The following is a 16,835-nucleotide window of genomic DNA, read 5'->3' as shown; positions in this document are numbered from 1 at the left end:
CCCAGGTCTATACCGTTGATTTCTGCATTAACTCTTTCCTCACGGCTCGCAGTTTCACAGTTAATACCGGCCAAAATACAGCATTGAAGTCTTCAACGCCAACGTTTGACTAAGCGGACATATCCACCCAGGAAGACAAAGAAGCTCGATACATCCACCCCCGCAAGAACGACATCTGAGTTCATTGTTGAGCCAAGGAATGCTCTTGTAACGGCCTTTTACAAATTAACACTTCTAGGCGCATCTTCCGATCAGAGCGTCACGCAGCTATGCCTCCGTCCAACACACTAGCAGCCCTCATGGCCTCACCGGCAACATCAGGGGGCGACGCAACTGTCATGGCCAACGGCCAGACACTCCCTGATATATCTCTCGGATCGCTGGGGTCAAGCTTCAAGTCGGACGAAGAAGATTATGTTCAACAGGTCGGGTCATCCGACCCTCCTTCCAAAGGTATGTAGCATGTGATGTTGTCCTTAGAAAGAAGCTCATGAAGGCATGACAGCCAATCGACGTCGCTCTCTCACATCGCATTCTCAGTCCATCTCTACCCCCTCGCCACCTCGTGGAGCTCTGCTCACGGTATCTCCCCCTCCTACTGTCCGTAAATCATCTTCCCAATCGGCTTTGTCAAATACGCAGGCTCCACGTCGCCCACGAGTCTTACATCGACGAACCTCAAATTCTTCTGTTGAATCAGATGACATATCAGGTCCGTTGGAAGCCAGGTACGGGAAAGAAGAGGATACGGATGATGAGGCGATATTGAGTGCTTTGAGTCTCGCAAGTCCAAAAAAGGAATATGGGGCAGGCAAGGGAAAAGGCTATGCGGTCGGGGCAAGTGTAAGGAGTGGGAGGCATAGCGTCGCGGTTGGAGAACTCAACGGGCCCATGACTTTGCGTGATCAGGAAAAAGTAAGTCAGTATCATCTGGTATGTCTCTCTTCTGATTACTGGCCCTCAGCAACTGGAAGAGTCTAAAAAAGAAGTCTTCAACCTGCAACTTGAGAACCACTTCCTTAAAGAACGTCTATCCAATATGGCCCCCGAACACATCGAAGGTGCTCTCAAGGAAAACGTCAAACTCAAGCTGGAAATTCTTACCCTTGGGAAGGAGTTGAAGAAGCTTAAGAAGTTGGTCATGCAGCAAGATAAAGACTTGGCGGCTGCTGCTAGAGAAAGCGGGAAAAGTCAGGAAGCGAGAGAGTTTGAAAAGTTGTGGAACCAGGAGAAGGAGAGAAGAAAGGCAGCGGAACAGGAGATAAAGATATTGCAGGAAGAAATGGGGGCAGGTGACGTGGACGGGCTACGAAGCAAGCTGGAAGATGCAGAAGCGTCCGAAGACGTATGGCGCAAAAGGACAGAGGAGCTTGAGGCCGAGTTGGAAGATCAGAAAGCCCTTAACGATGACCAGATTGAAGAGCTGGAGAGGTTTAAGGATGCGGCGGATAGAGCGCATGATGAAATAGAGAAAATGAGGGAAGAGTTGAAGAACGCAAAGTCTCTGAGCGAAAGCGTTGGTCTCGGCAAAGGCAGAGAGGCACGATTAGCGCAAAAAGTCCAGGAGCTCGAACAGGTGCGTGCGATTGTATAACGGGTGATAATACTGACGAAAAATATAGGAAAACGCATCTCTGCAGGCCGACCTTTCAATTGCAAAGAAAGGCGTCATGTCTGATGATGATGCCGAACTTCTTGAAGAAGTGAGTTGTTGTGGTTAACATTCAAAAGGCTGTGAATAACCTCTTATAGCGTCTCAATGAACTCCAAGATAAAGTGGCCGCTGCACAACTCGAGCTCGACAATCGTGATCGTGAAGTTGACGAACTCAATGCGGAACTGGACGCAAAAGTCCGAGAGCACGAAAAAGAATTGCAACAGGTTGCGGAAGAATGGAGAGATGAAGTACTGGAGGCAAGAACACAAGTTGACGAGCTGAAAGATGTAAGTTACAGAAGAAAAGAACAGTTTAAGCCATGTTAACAAGAGCAGGCGTTGGACGCTCGGGAGCAAGAAATAAAGGAGATTAGAGTTTCCCTCCTTGAGAGAGAAGAACACCTCACAGGCGCACTTGAAGAAATACAAGAACTCCAAGCTGCCAAGGCCATCACTCACGACCGGCTGGAAGAAACGCTCAAAAATATTGAACGTGATAATATCGAAAAGCACGCTGAGTTGATGGATGCAAATCGTGAGATTGAAGAGCTGGGGCAGAGAGTGTATGAGCTGGAGGAAGCGCTAGAGGATCATCGAGCTAGGGAAGCCAATCTTAACGCTGATTTACGTAGCGCAGATGAGGAGTTTGAAAACGCCAAGGCGCATTACGAGGATTTGATCAATGTTCTCAAAGAGGCTCGACGAAAAATACAAGAAGAGAAAGAAGACGCACTTACTCGTCTTGGTCAAGAGAGAGAAGAGCGGAGATCTGATAGGGAGAGTATTAAGCGTGAACTGAATACAGAAAATTCACGTCTTCGTCAAGCCCTCTCTGAAAAGGAAACCCAAGCCTCACGTCTTCAATTTGAGCTTGATGCTGCTCATGAAAGAATAAATCTTCGTGACCGCGACCTCTCTCAAGTTGAGCGAAAGCTGCACGACCTTGAGGACGAGCGCCGTAAGCTTGGCGACGAGCACACGAGCAATAGGTTTGGATTGGAGCTTGAAATCGACAGGGTCAAGAGAGACTTGCAGAGGTGTGAGGATGAATTGGATATCGCCAAACGAGAATTGGAGAAGAGAAATGAAAATCTCAGAGATCGAGATATCGAGCTTGCTACCATGGTATGTCGACAATTTGACATCAACGACCGAGCTGACCAGTTGATAGCTTGACAAACAACGTGACATTGAGAATAGATTGTCGTCCGAAAGGCAAGGACGACTCAACATTTCTGACAAGCTTGATCATACCCTGAAAGTGCGTTTGCCGTGACATAGATGGGGGAAGGCTAATTAAATGTATATATAGACGGCCAAGCAACATGAACGTGAAGCCAATCTATTAAAGGAACGCATCGAAGAGCTTGAACCGCTTCTCACCGAGACACAGCAAGAGCGATTCCAGATGCAAAAACAATCCGAAACTCAGAGACAGGAGAGAAGTGAACTGCTTCTTCGGGTGTTCAAAGATGTTAATAAATTCCTGGGGATGGAGGTAAGAATACTTGTAAGAATGGCGAGAGCGTTCAGACTGACAGTGATTAGCACCACACGACACCAGCAAACTTTGCTCTGTTTAGGGATACTCTTCTGCAGAGGTTAAAAGCGATGATGAGCGTCAGAGCAGAGTTTGAGAAGAAGCTAAAGGATACTGAGGCATCCGTGGATAAGCGCATGGCGTGGGTTCTTTTGTTTCTGTATCCTACGATGGTATTAATGACATTTTACAACTTGTAGGTCCCTCAAACGACAGCTTGAGGAGAAATGGCGTACATTGGACCAATTTGAAGCAGCCGTGAAGAAGCTTGAATTAACCAAGCGAGAATGGAGAAGCAAGTTTGCCATCAAAGAAGGGGAGCTTCAGGCTGTTCAAGTTCGTAATAACGAACTTCATTCTCAGATCTCGTCTCTCAAATCTGATACTATCTCTGGATCATCCTCCCAAATTCGATCCCTTACGGAACGGGCCGTCGCGGCCGAAAAGCGAGCTCAAACGGCATCGAACCAGTTGGCGAGTTTGGAAAAAAGACTGGCAGAGTACCAGACGAGGTACAGTCAGGCTGAGAACAAATGGGAAGCGCGTGTCAAAGAGTACGAGAATAGGTTGCGGATCGCAGGGGAGAAGATTAAGACGGAAAAGCAAGGTGGAAAGGAAAGAGCTGTGCAGCTGGAAGCACAGGTCAGGTGTGTACCTTCCATATACCTTTCGTCAAGCACGAAGCTAACAGGTATTGTAGAGAACTGGAGAAGCAAGTGCAAGAAGCGAGAAAAAGAAACCAGAGAGCAGAGGGCGTGGTTGCAAGTGCGGCGCATTTGCTGCCTAGATACGACGAACGAGGGGGGAGGACGCCATAGTGACCAGCCGTTTTTCCTACAATTACGAGTACTACCACATATGGGTTCGGTGTACATACGTATAATATATGATGCTTTTCCTTTTTTGTTTCTTGGATTTGTGTACGTATGGTGGCCGTGACGGCATGGGCTATAGTAATGGAAACGAGAAAGTGACATCTTGCGAGGGGGACCACAATGGTAGCGGCATGAAGTCATCCTCTGCCTCCACCCTCTGACTCCACTGACGTCAGCCCAGTCTCTCTCTATACTTATATATCTTTTCTCTTCCCAGCGATATATAAGCCGTGCTGCATATTATCCATCGCCATGTTCCCAAGACAGCCGCTACTTACAAAGCTCACAAAGCCTTCTCATTTCATCCGTCCTATCCTCACCACAAGACATTTCAGAACTACATCACTTGCAATGGGAGACGATCAGCCTAAAATCATCACCGCTTACCCCGTCAGTTTTTTCAGTCCCAGTATACAGAGTACCATCTGATTGCCTCTCGCAGGAGCTTACCGATATCAAAGCCCAGCAGCAGAAGCTTCCAGGCAAGGATGTGGACATGGATCCGCTTGCCGAGTTTACCAAGCTGGAAACCTGGGACGATGACGGCAAGCCATACTTGAAGGAATACGCTGGAAGTGGGAAGCTGAAGGGCAAGAAGGCCATCATTACTGGAGGCGATTCTGGTATTGGGAGAGCTGCAGCCCAAATGCTTGCCCGCGAAGGTGCAGATGTAACCATTGTGTACCTTCCTGAGGAGGAAGAAGAGTACGTTAAGAAGCTCGTAAGCCTTATTGATTACCGCTTACGCATACTGTGCGTAGTGCCCAACGAGTTAAAAAGGCTATCGAACAAGATGGACAGCAGTGCCTTACAATCGCTCATGACCTCATGCAAGCCGACAAGGCAGCAGATGTCGTCAAGCAGCACATGGACAAATTTGGCAAGCTGGATATCCTGGTGAACAATGCCAGTAAGCAAATCATGTCCAAGTCCATCACAGAAATCGAGGTAGATTTAGGCCCATTCCTTGGTTTGCTCAAAGCTAACTGGATACTTCAATAGCTTGAAAACGTCGAAAGCACATTCAGAAGCAACATTCTTGCCATGTTTGCCCTCACTAAAGCCGCAGTTCCTCATCTCAAGCGCGGATCAGCCATCATCAACACCTCTTCTGTTACCGCCTTCAAGGGATCCGCTACTATGGTCGATTATGCTTCCACTAAAGGAGCCATTGTCGCTTATACCAGGGCATTGGCTGTACAACTCGCCCCCCAGGGTATTCGGGTAAATGGTGTCTGCCCTGGCCCCGTTTATACTCCTTTGCAGCCAGCTTCTAGGCCTGCTGACAACATGGAGGGATGGTCTGTCGGTGGTCCTCCCTTACACGGTCGAGCTTCTATGCCCGCCGAGATGGGTCCGGCATACGGTGAGTTGATATTGTTGACCTGCGCTATGTGAAGGGGCCTGATATATCTCTCAGTATTCCTTGCCTCTTCTGACGCAAATGCTATGACTGGTCATTTCCTGCACCTCAACAACGGCCAGTGGCTTGGTTAGACACCAGTAACAAGAATAATATCGAAAATGATAATGACTGTTTAGCACATGTAGTAGTAGAAGTTACTGTAGTCACTGTTCTAAGTATATATTTTAGCGCCATGCATTACTGCATTAAGTATTCGTCCCTGCATGACCTTTTTGGATGCCTTGATGGTTTCCGTCATGAAAGCTGCGTACCGCATTAATCACATCCTCCAGTCAAATCAAGCAGATGCTGCATAGTAATCATACAATATGTCAATCATACCTTATAGTATTTATTTGTACAAGAATTGACAACTGTAAACCTTTTCGTCGGCATCCCAGTGCTCCCATGTCGACTCTGGGTCTTCATCAACGTCAACCATCTCTTTTGAGGGGATGGCAAATGCTATGGTCTCGTATGGCTCGGCTGCCAACTACAATCTATTGTTTAGCAGGGTGAAGGAAATGTCCGACTGAGTTCAACTCACAACCAAGTACTGGAAGGCTTTATTGGGAATCTCTCGCCGTTGCTCAAAAGCAGACATGAACCTCCTTCTTGGCCTTTCTCCCGCTTTTATCTCAGGTAACGAGACAGTGAATAACAGACCCATCCTTTGACTGACAGGCTCTCTAATCTTGATGATTTTGTAACCTAGCGGCGCCGGTCAGATTCCCAAGGGGCAAGATCGACATCGGAACCGACTTACCAGGTCTTCCAATCTTGACAAACACTTTCTTCTTCACTTGTTGCGCGGCAGTGGGAGCTTGTATCATTAATGCCTGATCCTTGTTGTCCTTGGCTGCACGCCTGGCAAGGTTTGTTTGATGTTTCTTTCCTTGAGTGTGGGCAAGGTAAGAACCTTCGTTAACGTGTAGAGTGAGACAAAGACGGCATTCTAATGTACCAAGATGGGTTCTATGAATGAAAAAATGTCAGAAATCAATAATTTGACATCGTAACAAGCACAAGCACTGACCTGAGGATATAGGGATCTTTGGCCAAGTCAATAGTCTCCAAAGCAAGTTTTCGAAGGCGTTCTCTCCTGTCCACTGCTGTTTCGGATGCACCAGCTACACAGAAATATGTCAATAGTGCGCCGTATTTTGATGAATGTATAACACTCACCGACACCACCACTACCCTTGTTCGCACCTGCTCGATTCTGCAAATGGGTTAGTACATTTTGTTGATAAGGAAAACAGACAGCTACTGCTCACTTGGTAATCTGCATTCAGAGAAGACGTCAGCACTATCATTGAGCAATATACAGTTTATAGAGCTGTACTTACCCATAGTTATCCTCCTACGCTGCTTATATTCGCTCCTGGGATATGGTGGGTTGGAAACGAACGAAGATGCAAGAGGAAAACGGCGAAGGAGCGAACAAGGATCGAAGGCTGGCGTATGAAGGGCGGGATCAAATTTCACGGAGGTGGAGGCTCATCATCTATTTCGGCAACTTTTCGCGGTATACTTGACTTTCACGATATACAGAATATTGAAAGCTATCGTGACGATGTCCTTATTCCCCTCAGCATTCGAATCAGGGGTAGCAAAGATCGCCCCCGCACTCGCTTCAGCGGGCAAGGGAGGCCAAAAGGCCAACAAGCGCAAGCGTTCAGACGCGCACGCCGGTTTAGGGCAAGCTCAGCAAGTAAAGCAGGCTGATGCCAACTTTGAGAAACTCATGAGGAAGTTTGAGGGCGGAGGGACGATCGGAAAGGAAGAGGGGAAAGAAAGCATGGGCATAGTCGGGAAGAAAAAGAATAAGAAAAACAAGAGCAGACGGGTTGACGACGAGGAAATAGTGGACAGCACACCCAAAGCAAAAGGCGACAAGCCCAAGCCCACCCCCAAGTCGAACCAAGCCAAATTGAACCAAGCCGCAAAACAGAATCAGACAGATCTACCTCCGTCCAAGAAATTAAAGACTGACAAGATCACTGTGGGCTCGAAACCGGAGCCTGTACAGCTGCCCATCCCGATACCTGCTCCATCAAAAGGCGCCAAGCTCAAGGTCGGTGGGGAGGGGGATCTTACGGAGATGCAAAAGAATATGCAGGCCAAGCTGGAAGGCGCGAGGTTCAGGCGGGTACCCTGCCAACTTGTTCTACAGTGCCTGGCTAACGCACCTTGCATGATAGATGGATCAACGAACAACTTTATTCAACGCCTTCCACTGAAGCCTTGGCAATGATGAGAAAAGACCCCAAGATATTTGCCGATGTTAGTCTGATATACGGCATGGTATGTTTCATAGCTAATTTTATTGCAGTACCACCAGACACATCGTCTTCTCACTTCTGCCTGGCCTTCACCTCCCCTCCCTCACTTGATCAACCTTCTTTCTTCTCTTCCGTCTGGCACCGTCATTGCCGATTTAGGCTGTGGTGATGCCGGCTTGGCACGAGCTCTTGTACCTCAAGGAAAAATTGTAATGAGCTTTGACTTGGTGGGAGATAATGGCGTTCCTGGAGCTGAGACAACAGAAAACAATGCGGCCGGCGGATGGGTGGTTGAAGCAGACTTTTTGGAAAAGGTTCCTCTGCCTGGCCGACCTGGTGGGTTGGACTATGACGTTCCTGCTGCTGAGGAGATCGAGGGAAAGGAAAAGAAGAAGAACAAGAAGAAGAGTAGCAGGAAGAGGGACGCGGCGTCATCTGAGATCGTAGATGCCGTAGTTTGTTGCCTGAGTTTAATGGGAACCAACTGGGTTGGAGGCATCAGCGAGGCCTGTAGGATTCTGAAGCAGGGGTAAGTATATTTTCTTCAATCTCCCTTGCAAGTACAACAATTAATTTTTCTGTTTACAGGGGTACATTCCATGTGGCTGAAGTGACTTCTCGGTTCACTTCCACAGAAGCTTTTGTTTCCATCGTTGAATCATTTGGTTTCGAGCTTGAGGAGGAGTCGCAGCCCTCGACACATTTTACTCTTTTCCGTTTCACAAAGAACTCTCAAGTCCCTCTGGGGCCTGTCAAAGGTCAAGAAGGATGGGAAGAAAGGGTACGAAAAGGAGAAGAAATTTTGAGAGCTTGTGTTTACAAGAAGCGGTAGACATTGTGTAAAACCTCCCCCCCCCCCCCCATATGGTTCAGTTTTGTTATGCAACCCTGTCCTAGGCAGACCGACTGTACATATTTGAGATGCAGATATGAAATGGATAGGCCCTGTATGTACTATATTATCAACAAGATGATTTTTGTCTCCTCTAATCATCTATCGTCCGTTTAGCATACTGGTCCCATGATATATGGTCCTTCAACCCCTTCTGAAATTATTATACTATTTATTCACAAATACGCTATTCCACGCTCACATCCCACGCTCACATTTTTACAGTTCAACTACATCCCCTACACAACATTTGCACCCCTTTCTAAAGTCAAGTATTCCGTTGGACATTACCCCGGCCGCATGAAACACACCACCGTTATCATTGACGGTGATGGTAGGTATCCTAAATTGGGCAGGCCCGATACCGGGTAGATTTGATATAGTTTCCTTGTCAAAGCTTTGCAAGCTAGTAGGATCCGACACAGCTCTGACAGTGACACCAAAAGGAGGAAGGACACCAGCCGTCGGAACTGGAAAGACACCAGGGGTATTTTCGTCAACCACAAAAGGCGGCAAGTCGATCCCTTGGCTAATTCTCGGTCCATCGTCTGATGATGCTCTCCTGAGGGGATTCGATAAACCAAAAAAGGATTCACGCTTCTTTTCCTTGCTTGTAGGAATGTGGTCACTTCCAATGGGAGGTGTGGCGGGAAACCCCCAAGACTTGAGACGAGCAAAATCAGGAGTAAAGCGTTTGGAAACAGGCGACTCGGATTCATTAATCTTGTCGATGGTAAAGGGAGAGGGCTTGGAGGAAGTAAGGACGGGGGGCGTAGGAAGGTCGATTTGAGGAGGGGTCAAACTTGGCGTAGTCTCCCTTGACGTCGCGGATCTGGAGAATAGAATCTCATCACCAGAATCTTCATCTTGCGCCGTGCATTCTGTAAGCTGATGATGACCTTGGGCTGCTACTTGGTCACGCAAACCGTTCAGCTTGACCAAAGCCATCTCTTTTGCGCGGTGCTCTTGCTGCAACTTTCCAGTAAGTGTGAAAAGCTGCTCCCTCATTTCTGCCATCAACCGCGATTCGGCTGCTTGTTGAGACTGGGAATAAATGTCTGATCTCTCGGTGGGAAGAGAAGAAATGCTTGAAAGACGATCACCCACTACATTTTTCACCGTCAGTCGGGAATCCATCTTTTCGAAAAATCGATTAAAAAAAGTAAAAAAAGAGACTCACACTTTCTGACACGTTCTCTAAGCACGACACTCTCTTTTCTTTCACTTTCTAGCCTCTCTTCCAACTTACGACACCTTTCTTTCCAAAAACCCAACTCATCCCTCAGACTTTCGTTTTCACGCTCCATATCAAGCTGGACATCTCGCCAATGTGAGCGGTCTAGAGAATCTCGAGAGAATTCAGAGCTAGGACGGCCACTTTCAATGGACGAGCGCGCTAGGTCGATACCCGCGGAAACGGAACGGCGCCTCTCTAAAGAACCTTCCTCTTCCATCTCGTTAACCTCGGTCAAAACTCTCCCAGAGCCAGCATCTCCAGTCAAGCGCACTCTCGGACAGGGCCTCATCCCTCGAGTCTTTGTGTTTGTCCACATTCCCTTTATAGGGGGGCTGTTTACACCTGAGATTGTCGAGGTTGGGGTTGGGCTAGCGATAAGCTCTCCGAGCTCCTTGCCGCCGGAAGATGAGGCATCTTTTCTATATGAAAGTGACCCTCTAGAGCCCATGTTTAGTGCGGTTCTTTTCGGTGTTGGGCCACGGTGGCTGGACGTGTCCGCATCGGTGGTAGATTGGTTAGGGCGGCCTCGACCTATCGTACCATAACTTTTTGTCGGTGAGGATGAACCTATGGTTGAGTATCCAGCTGAAGGCGGAGGGGAAGTAAGTGACTGGGGAAAGGAGTATATATCCGATGAGGACAGAGTTCCGTAATGACGCGGGGAGGATATACTTGAAGACAAACGAAGTTCTCTCAGGCCTGAAGGGGATACCGCAGATTCGGGGACTTGTGGAGCAGTTTCCGGAGGAATGATCGGTACGACAGGTGCAGCTCGATCCTCCTCTTGCTCCTCTTCTTCTTCTACTGCTGCTTCTTCCTGTACGTTTCCCAGCAGTTCCGCTTCATCTTCTTCCGACTCGTCAACTTCTTGCAAAGCACTCAATTGCCTATTCATTGTCGGCCTCTTCCCTATGCTCGCATCGTTGAGATCCATTCCGTAACCTAGTGGGTCTTCTTTAGAACCGATCATTGATACGGAATCGCGGGGAAGACCGAAAGATTGGCCTGACCACCTTTCCGGCCTGTCGGCTGACTGCTCATCGGCCGGTGAGACCCCGGGGAAGGGTGATGCGGAGAGTGGTGAGGGGGAGGATGATCCTAACAGGGGTGGCAAGGAGAGAAATGAGGAGGACGGTTGATTGGACCATGAAAATGTGGGTTGGCCTAAAGCACCTGAAAGTGGACGGTTGGATGAGGCCACAGACGAAGAATCTTCGTCATCCAAATCAGGAAGACTAATTTCTGCTACTGGCGACTCGACGAACGGAGATCTTGATCGCGGTTCAGACCCGGTAAGTTTTTCCAAAGCTCGACGTCTGGATTCTTCTCTTTCTTTTTCAGCCTCTGCACCCCGGCCCGATGGTTCAAACTTGAGTCTTTGGCTGTTCAGCCCTGTCAGTCTCGAAGGTCTTGGTTCACCATGGGGCGAAGTGGGGGAGACGGGAGAGCCAAAGGATGGGGAGTGGAGAACGTTGAAAGAGCTGGGACGGGAGGCAACATTTTGGAGTTTGATGTTTGGTAAAGAGATGGAATTTGAACGGGTGTGAGAATGTCGCTTCTTCTTTGTTTGCGCGGGAGGCGATGAAGGACCAGCGGCTGATCTGGGAGGGGAGAGTACATTGGAAGATGGGCGCGCCAGTAGGAGACTAGGTGGTCTTGAAGAAGAGTTTGAAAAGCGCCGTGGAGATGTTGGAGAAGAAAGAGGCGAGGACACCAGTTCATGTCCTAATATGGACTGGGACCCCAGCCTGGGTGGCTGACGACGTTTGGGCGGAAAGGTCCCTGCTGCAGGCTTGGGTGCAAAGGAGAAGGCGGATAGCCGCGCAGCGACTTGCTCGTACTCCCCGTCGTGCCCTTTACCTTGTTCCTGCTCATCCCCTTGTGGGATAGGGGATTCCTCCAGCACTGGAGTTGGGAGAGCCGTGGTGGTCTGTCCAGGTTGGTCTTCAGAGACACCCATAACGGACGGCCTCGCCAGCCCCTGCGACACCGTGCCGGAAGGCAACGCAATGGAGGACCTCTGCCGTCTGTGGGCCTGGCTCGCTGCCTTGTGTCGCTGGCCTTGCACGGGAATCTTGGGCGTGTCGTCGCGGACCTGCTTTACGCTGCCCTCCGTCCTCTCGTGGGCCGCTGCACCGCCATAGTTGAGGCTGGGTTCTGTGGTGAGCGGCATCTTGGGCTGCGGGGTGTGAGCACGTGCGGGTGGGGGGGAGGGGGGCGGGCCTACCTTTTTGGCTGCGGGGACGAGTCTGTGGGCCCTCCTGTCTGAGACTTCCGCGGAGGGAGACATCGGCGGGGGAGGGGGCTGCGAAATAATGCGGAACACGGAGAAGGCGCGTGCGTCGCTGGGCCTCTGCGGACAAACAACAGCCGAGTGCGCCAGCCCCACGTGTTTCACGCCGGCACGCGGGCTCAGGAGGGATGGGTGTGCAACAGGCGTGCGGGAGGGGGGGAGTGGAGAGTAGGCACGCCGGTTGATGGGGGATGGTGTATCAAGAGACGACGGTGATGGTGGTGCGCAATGATGGTGATGGATATTGATTATTGATTATTGATTATTCGAGGAGAGACGCGTCTTCATCCCACAACAACCCAGGAACATGCTCAGGGCAACATCAGAAGCTTATTCCCCGCGCCCTGCTATTTAATTCAGCTCGGGCTCGTACCAATTCCTTGTCTTTTTGTCTTTTCTCCCCTGCTCTTTTGTTCTCATAGCGTATGCGCTTGGTCGGCTGTCCCCAGATAAGACATAATAATATGCGTCCTATTCCAGTGATACATTCAGCACTTCAACTGCCGCCCACCACACACACACAGTGCAGGGCGCTCAGGAGCGAGACGCGTCTTTTCCGTCACCTAAAAACAGTTTAAAATCAATCACGCAGTCACCATCACCAATCATCAGCCACCCGTCATGGATTCTCGGCGCCCGTCGGTCGCCGTCCCTGTAGTCCCATTTCGCGCCAATAATCTACTACACCTCTGAGGGGAAACTTTGCTGCAGCCCAACGACTAAAAGCACTGGCTTGATGTACTGCAATTCAGCAACCATGCACAACTTGCTCTCTGCTCGAGATACCTTGATACACATTTCAAACACTTGTCAAATTCATTCGCATTCCACCTCCAAACGGCTTTCATTCCACCTCCTCCAAACAGCTTTTTCATAAACAATTTTAAATATCCTCCTCTTGGCCGATAGTAGCAAAGCTGAGGGGGGTAAACGGCTGCATTCAAATCCATCAGTCACTCGCAATCGCTTGATGATGACAACAACAACAACAACACAAAAAGAACAGATACTCACATAGCCTCCAGCCATGTAATGCTTTCCATTCGCTTCGACCCAATGCAACCTCAATGCGTGCAAAAACGCGGACAAACCTTCCATGACACACAAGATACCGACCGTACCGCCAAACCACACCGCAAACATGATGAACAAGAAGACGGCGCGGGAAATGAGCCCGCCGTTAAAGTCAAACGCAAGCTGCAGCGTCATGGACCAGAGCACTTCTGACAATTGTGCATGGGCAAGGGAAAGAGCCCAGAGTCGGAGGTAAGAAGCACTGTCACGCGGCGGTGTAAGCTCACAACTCGACATCGAGATAAACACTTACGTGTTCGAGATACAACCAAGACAAAACTCGATCGTATGAATGACCTGATGCACAATAATATCTCCCATGTCAAACGGCTGGATCAAACCGACAAAAGAAAAAAAACACTGATCAGCTCAAACGAAAACTTGAATCCAAAACATGTCCTCATTGATCCACTCACATGTTCCTCGTCAGAGCTTTCTGCTACAGCCATACCAACTTCCTCCTCTTCCTCTGCCCGGCTTTCCGCACCAATAGAGTTCCTTCCGTTCATCCCCCCATTATCCTGTCCCTGCAACCCTTGATAGCCCTGAGCAACGATACGCTGGTGTTCCTTCCAGAGCATATATGGCTTCAACGCAAGCATCCACGGAACACAGACAAGGGCAATGAGCAGGAGAACGACCTGGATGAAACCTTGCCCAGCGTATAGTTGGGTCCCAGGCTCGATAGTACCAGGGGAAAGGAACATGTAAATCAACATGTTGAGCAATCCCGGTGGGCTAGTGGCAGATTGAGACCAGTCGACGGACCACTTGTAGATGATGCAGACAACGAGGTAGCCAAAGATGGAGTGGAAGAAGAGCATCTGAGGGATAAATTCGGCATAAATGTTGAGAGGTTTCTTGAAATGAATGTGGTTCGGCACTTGGAGACAGATTGCAAAAGTCATCTAGACAAAAAGGACGAGATTTTGTCAATGTGTATTTGCCCCGTTTCCACGACGCATATAGAAAAAGGAAACTTACATGGATGACACCAAGGATAATAGACATTTTCATCTTGTAAGAGTTGTTAAAGATCAAGGCATTATCCGAACCGTGCCACATGGGGTCCATACCAAAGGGGTAAATGTTTCCCGTTGGCTCTGCCACGACAAGCCCTGTAGAATTGGAAGGCCATTCCCATCCGGATTGCCACAGGTGAAGCGTCTTGGAAAAGATGTCATTGTACATGAAACCAGTAAAGACAGAAAAGATGCCCATGAGAACAATTAGGTATCGACCGCTAAAATGTCTTTTGTCAGATTTAAATTACGAGGATGTTGAAATGAAATACAAACGTACAAGAAGAATGTCTCAACATTCTCGTTGACACCATTCTTCGCAATCTGTCTCTCCCAAAAGATCATCGCCGCAGCAGTCAAGAACATCAAAATACCGTGACCAATATCGCCAAACATGACGGCAAACAAGAATGGGAACGTAATGACAGCATACAAACCAGGGTTAACTTCTTGGTATGTGGCAATACCATAAGAGTCGATCAGAGTCTGGAAACCTTCAGTAAACTTGTTGGTCCTGTGGAACGTGGGAGGAGTCTGGTGGGTACGGAGCTCGGAGAGGATGGCAGGCACAGAAGTACCAGCAGTATCCATCGCGCGACGCAAGCCGAGCTGGATAGCGGTGATGTCTCGAGAGGGACACCAGCCTTCAGCCACAAGAGTCTTTCGACCTTGGTCATAGCTCAACAGGTTGAGCGTCTTGTAAATTTCCTCTTCGCGCTTCACAGCGTCAGTCCACGCCTCGAGGGATTCGGCGATTTTGCTGAGCTCTACACGACGGGTCTGACCCATATTGTACAGAACATTATCGACGTCTTCAAGGCGGGCAGAAACTTGGCGCAACGCGTCGGATCGCTTGTCGGTAGAGGAATCAATGTTGTAGAGAGTGCCGCCCATGGATTCAGCGACCTTGCGAATCTTGGCGAGAAGCTCTTGACCGTGAGCGAAAATGATGAAAACATCCTTGAACGTCTCCTTCCCAGTGACAGTATCGACAAACGGCTCCTCAATCTCAGAGTAGTTCATGTAGAGGTTACCCCTCAAGACTCGCCAGAGAATACGCTCAAATGTGGGCATTCGGGTACGATCAATGGTACCGGCGACAAACTCGAGGTCGAAACCGGACAAACCGCTTTCGCCTGGAAGTGCGCCGTACTCGGCAGCATGCTCAAGCAAAGGAGCGGCGTCGCTGCTGTCCTCCATTGACGTTCGAATCTCAGTATGGCGATGACCGGCCTATGAAGCAACGTTTTTCTTTTTTTAGGCGATTATTCCATCCTTTGAGCAAATGACTACTTACCTCGTCAAAGAAGCCAGCGGTTTCCTTCAAAACACACTTATTCTCCTCCAGCTCGCTCTTCCTCCTACCCAACTCTTCCCAACTCCTGTTCATTTCGTTCAGCCTCCTCTCGTGTTCCTTGAGCTTCTCCTCCAGTTCATCGTACGCGTTCTGAGCACGCGGGCCTACGGTGGTAAACGGTGGGACGGCTGCAAGTGGAGGAACTCCAAGAGGAGGGGAGAGAGATGTGAGTTGCGAGCGGAAGAAACGAAGACGTCGAGCCATCTCGGCGAGACGACGTAGTCGTGGAGTAAAAGGTCGTTGGAAGGAAGTCAACGAAGGATTGAGCTGTGATGAGTCAGACTATGCACCCAACCATGTGAATCCATACGCACATCCTTGAACTGAAAGTTGCTCATCTCTGCGAGCTCCGAGATGGTGTCATGTGCTACTTCTGACGGGATGTACAGCTGTACGAGGGACATCTCCTCCGAGCCTGTAGTATGTCAGCCGGGTGGATGCTGTGACTCGGAGGTGGCTCACGGAAGAGAGAGGGGTAATTTGTTGCCATGGCTGACGAGATGATCTCTGTCCAGAAATATGGCTGGAATATAGATACAGTATGAGTATAGAGCCAATAGCAGCGAGTGTCGACAAAGGGAGGACGGTGACGAGGGGGGTTATGTAAATAGGTAGGTTACGTAACCGATTTGCTACTCGAGAACCGGATATATTGAAGAAGAGAAGGAATCTCTCACTATGAATGTCCATCCGCTATGTGGAAGGTCATATACTACCTCAACCTCGCGCTCTACACCGTACTCCTCCTCACCACCTCTTTCATCGCTGTCCTCATCGCCATAGTATGCTCACTCACAGGTCGCAGACTCAACACAAACTACTTTGTAGCCCGCACCTTCTATCACTTTGCAGGTCCCATACTCGGATGGAAATTTCAGGTCGAAGGAGAGCAATACCTCTGGGAGCTTAGTGGAGAGCATGGCGGTGGAAAGGCGGGCGAAAAGGGTAGAAGTATGGTCATGGTCGGCAATCACCAGAGGTGCGTGCCTTCTTGTCACGTCGCGCATCCGTGGAGTTGAACTTGGAACAGCTTCGTCGACATTCTTTACTTGGGAAGGATCTTCCCCAAACATGCCGCTATCATGGCTAAAAAGTCCATTCAGTGGATCCCAGGGCTTGGATGGTTTAGTATGTTGTCCTGTTCAACACGATGATGCCTCGTGGTAACCTGACCCTCCTCCCTTCGCAGTGATGATGTC

General features: G+C 49.3%; 7 protein-coding genes and 1 non-coding gene; 4 read left to right on the top strand and 4 right to left on the bottom strand.

Moving 5' to 3' along the window:
- Positions 1–4: 4 nt before the first annotated feature.
- Positions 5–4,225, top strand: CNAG_01101 (hypothetical protein). XM_012193926.1 has 11 exons: positions 5–453; positions 506–915; positions 965–1,576; positions 1,623–1,703; positions 1,753–1,944; positions 1,993–2,781; positions 2,828–2,917; positions 2,969–3,154; positions 3,205–3,338; positions 3,397–3,843; positions 3,897–4,225. Exons 1-11 carry the CDS (start codon positions 270–272, stop codon positions 4,012–4,014), a joined length of 3,243 nt encoding a protein of 1,080 aa, XP_012049316.1. The 5' UTR covers positions 5–269; the 3' UTR covers positions 4,015–4,225.
- CNAG_12472 lies at positions 1,718–4,128 on the bottom strand. XR_001045776.1 has 3 exons: positions 3,433–4,128; positions 3,196–3,361; positions 1,718–3,142 (listed from the first exon to the last, which is right to left on the bottom strand). It is a non-coding gene; the product is annotated as a hypothetical RNA (non-coding RNA).
- A 30-nt stretch (positions 4,226–4,255) lies between the features above and the next one.
- CNAG_01102 (oxidoreductase) lies at positions 4,256–5,716 on the top strand. XM_012193670.1 has 5 exons: positions 4,256–4,461; positions 4,514–4,776; positions 4,833–5,019; positions 5,074–5,437; positions 5,492–5,716. Exons 1-5 carry the CDS (start codon positions 4,324–4,326, stop codon positions 5,566–5,568), a joined length of 1,029 nt encoding a protein of 342 aa, XP_012049060.1. The 5' UTR covers positions 4,256–4,323; the 3' UTR covers positions 5,569–5,716.
- On the bottom strand, positions 5,663–6,891 carry CNAG_01103 (splicing factor 3A subunit 2). XM_012193669.1 has 7 exons: positions 6,826–6,891; positions 6,754–6,761; positions 6,662–6,698; positions 6,513–6,606; positions 6,243–6,451; positions 6,024–6,187; positions 5,663–5,969 (listed from the first exon to the last, which is right to left on the bottom strand). The coding sequence occupies exons 1-7, from the start codon at positions 6,827–6,829 to the stop codon at positions 5,829–5,831; spliced, it is 657 nt and encodes a 218-aa protein (XP_012049059.1). The 5' UTR covers positions 6,830–6,891; the 3' UTR covers positions 5,663–5,828.
- Positions 6,892–7,009: 118 nt separating this feature from the next.
- Positions 7,010–8,724, top strand: CNAG_01104 (ribosomal RNA-processing protein 8). XM_012193927.1 has 4 exons: positions 7,010–7,624; positions 7,681–7,762; positions 7,812–8,290; positions 8,350–8,724. Exons 1-4 carry the CDS (start codon positions 7,053–7,055, stop codon positions 8,591–8,593), a joined length of 1,377 nt encoding a protein of 458 aa, XP_012049317.1. The 5' UTR covers positions 7,010–7,052; the 3' UTR covers positions 8,594–8,724.
- On the bottom strand, positions 8,622–12,509 carry CNAG_01105 (hypothetical protein). XM_012193928.1 has 3 exons: positions 12,118–12,509; positions 9,834–12,069; positions 8,622–9,759 (listed from the first exon to the last, which is right to left on the bottom strand). Exons 1-3 carry the CDS (start codon positions 12,178–12,180, stop codon positions 8,873–8,875), a joined length of 3,186 nt encoding a protein of 1,061 aa, XP_012049318.1. The 5' UTR covers positions 12,181–12,509; the 3' UTR covers positions 8,622–8,872.
- Positions 12,510–12,521: 12 nt separating this feature from the next.
- Positions 12,522–16,201, bottom strand: CNAG_01106 (V-type H -transporting ATPase subunit I). XM_012193929.1 has 9 exons: positions 16,099–16,201; positions 15,951–16,051; positions 15,577–15,903; positions 14,560–15,512; positions 14,242–14,500; positions 13,674–14,165; positions 13,511–13,587; positions 13,198–13,459; positions 12,522–13,117 (listed from the first exon to the last, which is right to left on the bottom strand). Exons 1-9 carry the CDS (start codon positions 16,124–16,126, stop codon positions 13,067–13,069), a joined length of 2,550 nt encoding a protein of 849 aa, XP_012049319.1. The 5' UTR covers positions 16,127–16,201; the 3' UTR covers positions 12,522–13,066.
- Positions 16,202–16,326: 125 nt separating this feature from the next.
- CNAG_01107 (phosphatidylinositol glycan, class A) overlaps positions 16,327–16,835 on the top strand; it is a 3,065-nt gene continuing 2,556 nt past the window's right edge. Inside the window, exons 1-3 of the mRNA XM_012193668.1 lie at positions 16,327–16,615; positions 16,667–16,764; positions 16,826–16,835. The exon at positions 16,826–16,835 is cut by the window's right edge and continues 85 nt beyond it. Of these exons, the coding sequence (XP_012049058.1) occupies positions 16,332–16,615; positions 16,667–16,764; positions 16,826–16,835 (392 nt within the window). The 5' untranslated portion in view covers positions 16,327–16,331. The remainder of the gene's footprint in view (positions 16,616–16,666; positions 16,765–16,825) is intronic.

Source organism: Cryptococcus neoformans, chromosome 5 (genome assembly GCF_000149245.1).
Source record: "Cryptococcus neoformans var. grubii H99 chromosome 5, complete sequence".
Classification (NCBI taxonomy): domain Eukaryota; kingdom Fungi; phylum Basidiomycota; class Tremellomycetes; order Tremellales; family Cryptococcaceae; genus Cryptococcus; species Cryptococcus neoformans.
The sequence above is the reverse complement of the archived record's forward strand: the minus strand, read 5'-3'. Positions and strand labels throughout refer to the sequence as shown.

Excerpts from the sequence above, each read along its gene's own strand:
- CNAG_01104 (XM_012193927.1), top strand. The coding sequence starts at position 7,053 with ATGTCCTTATTCCCCTCAGCATTCGAATCAGGGGTAGCAAAGATCGCC. Across the intron at positions 7,763-7,811 it reads ACCCCAAGATATTTGCCGAT|TACCACCAGACACATCGTCT; the intron begins GTTAGTCTGATA and ends ATTTTATTGCAG. Across the intron at positions 8,291-8,349 it reads TGTAGGATTCTGAAGCAGGG|GGGTACATTCCATGTGGCTG; the intron begins GTAAGTATATTT and ends TTCTGTTTACAG.
- CNAG_01105 (XM_012193928.1), bottom strand. The coding sequence starts at position 12,180 with ATGTCTCCCTCCGCGGAAGTCTCAGACAGGAGGGCCCACAGACTCGTC. Across the intron at positions 12,070-12,117 it reads TCGTCCCCGCAGCCAAAAAG|CCCAAGATGCCGCTCACCAC; the intron begins GTAGGCCCGCCC and ends CACACCCCGCAG. Across the intron at positions 9,760-9,833 it reads TAGAGAACGTGTCAGAAAGT|TGGGTGATCGTCTTTCAAGC; the intron begins GTGAGTCTCTTT and ends TGAAAAATGTAG.
- CNAG_01101 (XM_012193926.1), top strand. The coding sequence starts at position 270 with ATGCCTCCGTCCAACACACTAGCAGCCCTCATGGCCTCACCGGCAACA. Across the intron at positions 454-505 it reads ATCCGACCCTCCTTCCAAAG|CCAATCGACGTCGCTCTCTC; the intron begins GTATGTAGCATG and ends AAGGCATGACAG. Across the intron at positions 2,782-2,827 it reads ATATCGAGCTTGCTACCATG|CTTGACAAACAACGTGACAT; the intron begins GTATGTCGACAA and ends ACCAGTTGATAG.
- CNAG_01106 (XM_012193929.1), bottom strand. The coding sequence starts at position 16,126 with ATGGCAACAAATTACCCCTCTCTCTTCC. Across the intron at positions 14,501-14,559 it reads AATGTTGAGACATTCTTCTT|CGGTCGATACCTAATTGTTC; the intron begins GTACGTTTGTAT and ends AAGACATTTTAG. Across the intron at positions 13,588-13,673 it reads AAAGCTCTGACGAGGAACAT|CCGTTTGACATGGGAGATAT; the intron begins GTGAGTGGATCA and ends GGTTTGATCCAG.
- CNAG_01103 (XM_012193669.1), bottom strand. Across the intron at positions 6,607-6,661 it reads CAAGGGTAGTGGTGGTGTCG|CTGGTGCATCCGAAACAGCA; the intron begins GTGAGTGTTATA and ends ATTTCTGTGTAG. Across the intron at positions 5,970-6,023 it reads AAGCCTTCCAGTACTTGGTT|TTGGCAGCCGAGCCATACGA; the intron begins GTGAGTTGAACT and ends AATAGATTGTAG.
- CNAG_01102 (XM_012193670.1), top strand. The coding sequence starts at position 4,324 with ATGTTCCCAAGACAGCCGCTACTTACAAAGCTCACAAAGCCTTCTCAT. Across the intron at positions 5,020-5,073 it reads AGTCCATCACAGAAATCGAG|CTTGAAAACGTCGAAAGCAC; the intron begins GTAGATTTAGGC and ends ATACTTCAATAG. Across the intron at positions 5,438-5,491 it reads CGAGATGGGTCCGGCATACG|TATTCCTTGCCTCTTCTGAC; the intron begins GTGAGTTGATAT and ends TATATCTCTCAG.